General features: G+C 36.1%; 2 protein-coding genes across 4 annotated transcripts; one reads left to right on the top strand and one right to left on the bottom strand.

Moving 5' to 3' along the window:
- Positions 1-1,219: 1,219 nt before the first annotated feature.
- LOC104111461 (protein GAST1-like) lies at positions 1,220-2,810 on the top strand. Its single transcript, XM_009621164.4, has 4 exons — positions 1,220-1,579; positions 1,744-1,803; positions 1,901-1,934; positions 2,303-2,810. Exons 1-4 carry the CDS (start codon positions 1,517-1,519, stop codon positions 2,482-2,484), a joined length of 339 nt encoding a protein of 112 aa, XP_009619459.1. The 5' UTR covers positions 1,220-1,516; the 3' UTR covers positions 2,485-2,810.
- A 289-nt stretch (positions 2,811-3,099) lies between these two features.
- On the bottom strand, positions 3,100-5,917 carry LOC104111460 (F-box/kelch-repeat protein At3g23880-like). Of its 3 annotated transcripts, XR_004510894.2 has the most exons (4): positions 4,546-5,917; positions 4,054-4,152; positions 3,274-3,669; positions 3,100-3,177 (listed from the first exon to the last, which is right to left on the bottom strand). XR_004510894.2 is itself a non-coding variant. In XM_009621163.4 (2 exons), exon 1 carries the CDS (start codon positions 5,802-5,804, stop codon positions 4,584-4,586), a length of 1,221 nt encoding a protein of 406 aa, XP_009619458.1. In that variant the 5' UTR covers positions 5,805-5,917; the 3' UTR covers positions 3,100-3,669; positions 4,546-4,583. The 3 variants fall into 3 exon arrangements, 1 of the variants encoding a protein (XP_009619458.1); XR_689724.4 differs by having other exon boundaries at positions 3,100-3,669; XM_009621163.4 differs by lacking the exon at positions 4,054-4,152 and having other exon boundaries at positions 3,100-3,669.
- Positions 5,918-9,420: the final 3,503 nt, after the last annotated feature.

Genomic DNA, 9,420 nt, shown 5'->3' with positions numbered 1-9,420 from the left:
GAATAGTAGCCACTCAAAACAATTGTAGATATATCCTGTGACTCAGGCACTTTATTAGTTAGTTGGATATAGAAGATCTTTTATAGTTGGAAGTCCATTTATATTTTGGGATTTGCTGTTCATTGTTACGTTGTTGGTGTTAGTTACTAACAGTAGTGTCTGGTGGAGCAATTGAAAGCTGGCGTTGTGTACCTCTAAAAAGGGCATGTGAAAGCACATGCAGAAGGGAACCCTGTCATTTTCATTGTTTTCATTTGCACATGCTGATGTGAGATTTTGGAAAATTTCCTCATCCCAGCTTGTTTGTTTCCCCTAAATTATTTAGTGCTGCCTGCACGGACTCTTTTATGACAATGGGTACAAACTCTATAGATACTTGAGAGGAGAAAAATGGCGGTTGTTTGAAATTGACGTAAAAATGGACTATTGATTGTCCATAGAGCTTTAGTCTAGTCGTAAGAGCGCAATATGTAACGTATGGGTTAGGCGTAGATCACGAATTTGAACTGTGTCACTGACAGAAACCCGATATTAAGTAAAGAAAGATAGAAGAATGAGCTAATTATTCACCGAATTTTGAACCGTGCAGCGATGCTGCTTTGGAATTTCTCAGTTATAAAGAGGAAGTCTATTGAAGATGAATTCACCGAATTTCAACGATTATTTAAAATTGACGTTAAAATGGTCTATTGATTTTCCATAAAGCTTTAGTCTAGTGGTAAGAGCGCATAATGTACGAGTTAGGCGCACATCACATGTTCGAACCTTATCATTGACAAAAGATTGATACTAAGTGGGGAAGGGTAAAGGAATTGGCCATGTAGAAGTATTGTGTTTTCTATCTTTTTGTTCCTTTCTTTTCCTTTCCATCTTATTTGCATGACTATTTGGAGAAACTTCTTAGCTTTCAACTTTTCTTTTTATTTATCCCCAAAAAATGAAAGAACAGCTCATGTGCATTCCAAGGTTGAAAAGACGATAATGACCTTAAGAATAATTAAGTTGAAATGTTTTACTCATATTACTCCGATACTTCACTTTTTCATGTCGCGTACATTTCTATTTTCTGGAAACTATTTACTCTTTAATGGCATGCCTTGTGAGGACGACCACTTCATATAAAAGCTTTCCTTTTATGAGGAAAGAAAAATATGAAAAGGACATATGGGAGCTCTTACCACCTCTTTTAATTGTTGATAATAATAAGGGCAATTTTGGTACCTAACATATATATTTTCAGATTATGTGTCAATAGTCTTGATTTATTTTAAAATGAAAGAAAAAGAGAACCTTTTCGAACTCGAATATGAGAATATCTTTTGAATTAAATGAAAAGTGCAGAGGGGTTACTGTTCGAGTGTGACAACAGCAAGTGCTAGCTAAAGAGCTTAATCTAGTAGAGAAGTTCCTCTCTATAAATAAGCAGTCTACTCATTCAAAGCTCTTCACAATTATCTTCCTCTATTTCTTTCAAATTATTCTCCTTTAATTCAGACACTTACGACAAATTATAGCAATGGCTGGGAAACTGAGCATTGTCTTGTTCGTTCTTTTGGTAGTTTTTTTTGCCCAAAATCAGGTGAGCGCAATTACTTTGTCAATGTACCTTATTATTTTCAACTCGAATTATATACATATAGTTGAAAATATATATAAATGAAGTCTGAACCCATGCGGTTCATGCATGCATTTTTATTCTTTCAATAATTTTATGGTATAATAATAAATAATTTGTGTGGTCAGGTTTCGAGGGCCAAACTAGTGCTTGATTCGAAGCTGCAAACACAGAGAAATTACCAAATGGTAAGATCCATTTTTGTTTTGGGACCTTATGATTTATAAACTTTTTAACTAATTTCCGTGGCTAATTTGCTATTTATTATGTCTGCTTAATTTGCAGTATGGTGTTAGTCAGGGAAGCCTCCATCCTCAAGGTATAGACACTTCAACATGACATATGTGCAGCTACTATCCTACTTCAATCAAAATGTCTAATATTCACTCGGAACTTTTTCTTTTAAAAAAAGAACAAAAAAGGAAAAACTAAAAAAAAAGAAAAGCTCGGCACACAAAGTTTCCTACCTATATGTAGGTCCGGGAAGGGACATGACCAAATTCATTATGTTCCATACATAGTATGCAATTCATGGTTTGAACTCGTGACCTCCTGGTCATACGTTGCCTCAAGGCTTCCCTTCTCGGGGCTCCTTTCTACCTTCTTTTTTTAATTTACATTATTAATGTTCTCTTTTTTGTTGGTAATTTACGTTATTTAACTTTATTTTTTGGTTGGATTGTACAGATTGTCTACCGAAATGCACGTATCGCTGCTCACAGACTTCATTCAAGAAACCCTGCATGTTTTTCTGCCAGAAATGTTGTTCTAAGTGTCTGTGTGTGCCCCCTGGTACCTATGGCAACAAACAAACCTGCCCTTGCTACAATAACTGGAAAACCAAGGAAGGTGGCCCCAAGTGCCCCTGATTTTACACGAATTCGTTTCACTATAATCTATATATCCATCTATATATTGTGTGACAGACACCCAACTTCTGTCAGTTTTCATTTACCTGTCAAGTCTATTAACTAGCACTTGGTTCAAGTGGTCTGTGTTAGCTAGCCAACGATCAAATTAAGCTCCAATATAACCACTTTTTGGCAAAGCCAGGAATATTAGTTATAATGCAATGACAGTAATTATGCACTAGCAATTGCTACTAGAAATCTGTATTCTCGTCATACTCCGTGCTTGTATGCAACCTATAAACGAGCTGTGTTTATAATAAGTTTTAATGTTATCAATTTCTCAATATTTACTGTTCTACCTTTCTGCTTAAGAACCCGTATTTTAAGATTATATACTCCACGTTCTAATTGGTGTTCCTTACCAATATGTGAATGATGCTCTATATTAAAGCAACTGGCAATTATCAAGACTAATGTTACAATAATAAAATGAATGGGGAGTGACAGATAGAGACTGGCATACCACACAAGAATCTGGCACCATTGAATTTTGAGCGTTAACTTTCCGCCTAAACGTGTTTAGAAAACAAATGAAACAAACGAGGAAAAGAAATAATAAGGAACCAAAACACATGGAGAAAAAATTCTGTGCCTCTTTACAATCTCAAGGACGTCCATCGAAATGGAACTCGTAAGCAGTCGTCTGTTTCACTGTTTAATTATACATGAATAATAATTCATGAATTATCTATATTATCTATATAAAATAAATAACAATGCATGTTATTACACAAGAAATAACAATACCTGAATCGGGAATTACCATGGTTAAATACTTTGACTTCAATCAAGGACGAAAATAAGCTTATATGCCTTGTAAAGTGGTCACAGTCTCACATAGCATTGCATCACAAGCATATCTACTACCCAACATCTCTATATACAGTTCTATATAGGAAGTTGTTAGGTTCTTGATACTCAACAGAAGGTACAAGAGCTGGATTACCATCCCCTTCTCCAGCATTCTCATTGGAACTTTTGCTAGATAAGAACTCGAAGCTGCAAATGATATTTTTTAAGGTGATCCATCAGCAGAGAGTAAGTCAAGCTACACCAGCCCACAGCATGTGTCAAACATCGGAATCTCATCCATTCATTAACCAAGATGATCATTCAGTGAGGTGCATCCTTCACCTGATTGCCCTGGTAAAAGTGTCACAATTAAAATTGCCCAAGAGCGACAACATCCATTGGTAAGAAACTAGCTAGGCATCGTTCCAGCCATTGCAGCACCCAAAGAAAAGGCATATTTATACTGAAGTAGTATTGAAGCAGAGAACTGAATTTTGTCCATTTAGGTTTTTTTTAGTGAGGTTTTTCTTATTCATGATGGAGTATTTAGTGATACTACTATGCTCCTGTAGTAACTAGTTGTCTTGTAGTAATGTTGACTGATGCTTTGGTGAATCATTGTCTCTATCTTAGCTTCTTTCATTTCTGAAGGCATGCTAACGTAGTGATAATTTTAAAGCAATAGGTATTTGCAGCATCAATTTATTTTACATGCACGAGTGTTTCATACTATACCTTATTGAACTTTACAGAGTTGAACCATACAAAGCTCGGTAGAAACATTTGCTGGAGTTAAAGACGAAGGATGAAGAAGGCCTTCTGGAGATGCTACAACTACAAAATACCATTAAGAAGATTAAAAGTATATAATCAGAAATGATTCCTTGGTTTCCTCCTTTTGCCCTATTAAGCTTTCACCTAAAGAAGAATAGTAAGAAATCCTCTGGATAAAAAAATAACCCTATGGGACCTTATAAAAGAAAAAACAACATGGGTGCAACTCTATCTATGATTCTATAGGCACAACATCCTCCTTAAAACACTGCTCAAGAAGAGAAACAAAGTCCCAAGAAACCAGGTAAACTATAATAAACAAAATAACTGCTCTTGCAAAAGATCATCATTTCTTGAAAATAGTGCAAAAAAGGAAAATGACTAACAAGATTCCCAAGTAATATGGATCTAGAATTTAGTAGCACTTAAGAAAAATGCGAGTGTAACTCTTACATGATATTAGTCACATGATTGTCTTCATCTGAGTTATTTCAGCTCCGTTGTTGTTGTTGCGTTCGTGGTAAAAAGGGACAAACTAGGCTTTTAACATAGATTTGTGCTTCAAGAGATGGAGCAAAGTTGGTGACATCTAGATATTTGATCGAGTCATCCTTTGAATTGTAATTCGTGAAACGTGATCCAAACTGAAGCAAAATTTCACCTTCATTTGACATTAAAATCAGTGGGTGGAATCTATTTCCCGTAGAATCAACAGGAGACTTGATGGTAAATATTTTTTCCCAAGATTCTTTTACCCCATACTCCTTCATAACCCATACATCTACATGAGTCCATGCTTCATTACAAAACGCAGAAAGATCACTCCTGAACACTCCTAGACTCAAAAAATCACATTTTTTAAAAGAGCAGGGCTGCTCTACCTCTGCCCATTTCTCATCAGTCAAATCAATAGAAACGATGTTCCATCCCCTGTCAAGCCAATAAAGCTTCCCATTCACAAGCTTACCCGAATGATCATCCAACAACAACCTACCTTTAAAATCATCAATACTTCTCCAAGAATTACTCTTTAGATTATATATTTTAACCTCAATACGACACAAATGTACATATCTGTAAATAGGGAAAACACCCACTACCTTGTAATCATCTTGGAACTCATCATAAGCAAAACCAAAATTAAAATCAACACATTCATCCTCATGGTAACGGCGGCTTACATTGAGTCTATAATTACGCAATTTCTTGTACTTTCTAACTGATAGATTCCATAGAAACAAGTCAGGTAAACCGTCAAACGAACTAATGACAAGACAAATCAAACCATTGATAGAACCCACAATCCGAGGAAAATGATTGGGATTTTTACTAGGATAATCCAGGTCAAATGCCTCAGTAACAGAATTGTAAAGTAAAGAGCTAAGAGAACAGTCCTTAACGTTGTGGTTATCATTAGATACCTCAAAAATAACTCCATGGTGGGTGTAGTTCTTATTACTAGCGGATAATAAGAGATGGGTTTTCACAAATTCAGGGCTAGAGATTAGTGCAAGCCATGATTTTGAAACACAACTAAATCGCAAGAGGGGTTTGACCGGAAGCTTTAACAAGATTTCTGTGATGAGTTCTGCAGGAAGGTTAGGCATAGAAAATATTGAATCTTTTCTTGAAATGGATGGAACATGAGCTGGGTTTTGGAGTTTGCTCTCTTTTGGGTGTCGAGGGACGGCCTCAACTCTTTGTGATTCCATTTGGTTTGCTGAAATTGGAAATCTTGGAGTTGTTTTTTTTGCTTATGGAGAACCCAAGTTGTTGGAAAGACTACGGGGTTAAGGGTTTAATGGTTTACCCTTTCCTTTGGTTGTTTTTTTAAGGCTGCTGTTTAAAAATCATACTCCCCAACTTATTTCCTTTTTAGTTATTATCAAAAAGAATTATTTATTTTCTTATTTAAAAATACAATGATTTATATTCACAAAAAATATATGTGACTCATTTTACGCTATAAATTTAAAAGTATTCTTTCTTTTCTTAAATTTTGTGTCAAGTCAAATGGATTCACGTAAATTTAAATGGAAGGAAGTACTTAAAGTAAATTATATCATGATCTACTACTAATATATGAGAGAAGATAAGCAGGCACGTAATGATCAACATGTGTGCTTCATCGTGAGGGCACCTTTGTCATTTTTTGTGCTCTTGACACGTTCGCTGCCAGGTAGAAAGCACCGCTTGAAAATTTCTTACATCTCAATTCTATCTACTCTGGTTTTCTTTGCTCCGCTTCTGTTTAGTACTAAGGTCTCTGTTGTTTTCCTCTGTGCTCTTATCTTTACCCCTTTGTCCCGTAGGTATTTGATAAAATTCCTCTTTATGATGTATTTGTTGAATTTTTATTTTGAAGATGAAATAGTCTTAAAATAAGGGTGAATGGGAAATGGAGGAAAAATAAAATTTTGAGTAAAATTTTAAGTTTTCCCCTCTTGACAATGAGACATTGTCCCATATTGGAAGAGGAAAAAAATTTTGGTGGGTATATATATAATTGCTCTTCTTGTAGCTCTTAAAGAGTTAAGAAGAAAGCAAGCCTCGCGCCGTCGTCGTCGTCGCTCGCTCGGCTACGGCTACGGATTGATTAATTTTTTGGACCAAATTTATTTGTTAATAGTAAATATTAACGTAAGATTATCCGCATTTGTAACGGATATTTTTCAATCCGTGTATTGACCATTTGGCAGCCGCCTAATGCTCTTCCCACTATGAATGTGCTTGCTCCACAAACAAGCTAATGCTTGCTCTACCATGGAGGGTGGACGATTGGTCTTCTTCAACACTGGCTGCTATATATATGTGCAGCAGCTGTTGAAGAAAGACACACACAATACACAAGACCAACAAACTGAAAATCGCTCAACAGATTTGGCTATACATTGCACTCCTTCCTCTCAGCATTTCCATACGATTTTCTGAGTTTCTACTCCTTCGTTCTGCATTGTTTTAACTTCAAACAAAGCAACTGTAAGTGTGATTTGCTACCGAACTTTGTGTTCGCTGAAACACTGGGGTTTGAAGTACCGCTACACCAGTGTGTGATTCGTTCTATCCTGGGAGGAAATAATCCATTACCTTGGGTACTAGGAGGGGATTAAATTTCTTAAGGAAACACTGTGAATTCAGTGGGCTCGAATTAATTACTGTTTCATTACGTTAACTTATATTTTGCAGAATTATTATTTACAAATACAGCAATATTGGCGGGACTAACAATCTTAAGGAATTTAATATTTATTTCTGTATTTGTGTTATTCTTATTATTCTGCAAACTAAAACCTTTGTGGTTTTGTGTACTCCTGGTTTGGAGAGTAAAGCCTTTGTGGCGTTTTGTTGGAGATTAAAATCTACGTGATTTTTACTCCTGTTTGAAAACGTGTATTAAACGTTTGTTTGTGTCATTCTTTTACAGAAAAAATGACGACTGAAAGCGAAAACCAAGCTGTTCCGATGGTGACTGCCAATGCATCGACAAGCCGAACACCGGCGTTGGCACCGGCAGAAAAACTCAAAAAAATTTTCGGGATTGATTTCAAGTGCTGGCAGCAGAAGATGTTCTTCTACTTAACTACGTTGTGTCTACAGAAGTTCATCAAGGAAGATGTTCCTGATCTGCCAGATAAAACTCCAGAGAATGAACGCTTTCTGGTGATTGAAGCGTGGAAGCATTCTGATTTTTTATGCAAGAATTATATTCTTAGTGGACTGGATGATAATCTGTATAATGTATATAGTAGCGTGGAGACGTCAAAAGAATTGTGGAATGCGCTTGAAAAGAAATATAAAACTGAAGATGCCGGGATGAAGAAATTTGTTGCCGCAAAATTTTTGGACTACAAAATGGTAAATAGCAAGTCTGTTATTACCCAAGTCCAGGAATTGCAAGTGATTATTCATGATCTACTTGCTGAAGGTCTTGTCATCAACGAAGCATTCCAAGTAGCAGCAATGATTGAGAAGTTGCCTCCATTGTGGAAGGACTTCAAAAATTATTTGAAACACAAACGAAAGAAAATGTCCCTTGAAGATCTCATTGTTCGGTTGAGAATTGAAGAGGACAATAAAGCTGCTGAAAGGAGAGGCCGTGGAAATTCAACAATAATGGGAGCAAATATTGTTGAAGATTAAAAAAAGAGGAAGAAGGCTTTTGGTCCGAAATACAACCCAAGCAAGAAGCAGTTCAGTGGAAACTGTTACAACTGTGGAAAAATCGGACATAAATCTACGGAGTGTCGTGCTCCGAAGAAAGACAAGAAAAGGGGTCAAGCAAACATAGTAGTAAACCATGATGATGTTGATAACTTGTGTGCCATGCTTTCTGAATGTAACTTGGTGGGAAATCCTAAACTGTGGTGGTTTGATTCAGGAGCCACTCGCCATATTTGTGCAGTTAGAGAAGCTTTTGCTACTTATGCTCCTGCTGGACCCGGAGAGACAGTTTATATGGAAAATGCTTCAACAACAAAAGTTGAAGGATATGGGAAGATATTTCTGAAAATGACTTCTGGCAAGGTCATGACTTTGAACAATGTCCTTCATGTTCCCGAAATGAGAAAGAATTTAGTCTCTACTGGACTTCTTGTTAAGCACGGTTTTAAGTGCGTTTTTGTGTCCAACAAGGTTGTCATAAGTAAGAATGAAATATTTGTAGGAAAAGGTTACCTCACCGAGGGCCTTTTCAATCTAAATGTAATGGTTGTGGAAAATAATAATAATATTTCAGCTTCTTCTTACTTACTTGAGTCAAATGATTTATGGCATGTACGTTTGGGTCATGTCAATTATAAAACCTTGCGGAAAATGATTAACTTGGAAGTACTGCCCAAGTTTGAATGCGAAAAATCAAAATGTCAAACATGTGTGGAATCTAAGTATGTTAAACATCCTTATAAGTCAGTTGAAAGGAATTCAAATCCTTTAGACTTAATTCACACAGATATTTGTGACATGAAGTCAATACCATCTCGCGGTGGAAAGAAGTATTTCATAACTTTTATTGACGATGGTACTCGATATTGCTATGTTTACTTACTGAATAGTAAAGATGAAGCAATAAACGCATTCAGGCAATACAAAAATGAAGTTGAAATGCAACTTAACAAGAAAGTAAAAATGATAAGAAGTGATAGGGGTGGTGAATATGAATCTCCTTTTGAAGAAATATGTTTAGAATATGGAATTATTCATCAAACAACAGCCCCTTATATGCCCCAATCTAATGGGATTGCGGAAAGAAAGAATCGCAAATTAAAGGAGATGATGAATGCGTTGTTGATAAGTTCTGGTTTGCCACAGAACTTGTGGGGGGAAGCCATT

This window comes from Nicotiana tomentosiformis, chromosome 2 (genome assembly GCF_000390325.3).
Source record: "Nicotiana tomentosiformis chromosome 2, ASM39032v3, whole genome shotgun sequence".
Classification (NCBI taxonomy): domain Eukaryota; kingdom Viridiplantae; phylum Streptophyta; class Magnoliopsida; order Solanales; family Solanaceae; genus Nicotiana; species Nicotiana tomentosiformis.
This window is presented reverse-complemented; position numbering and strand designations above follow the sequence as displayed.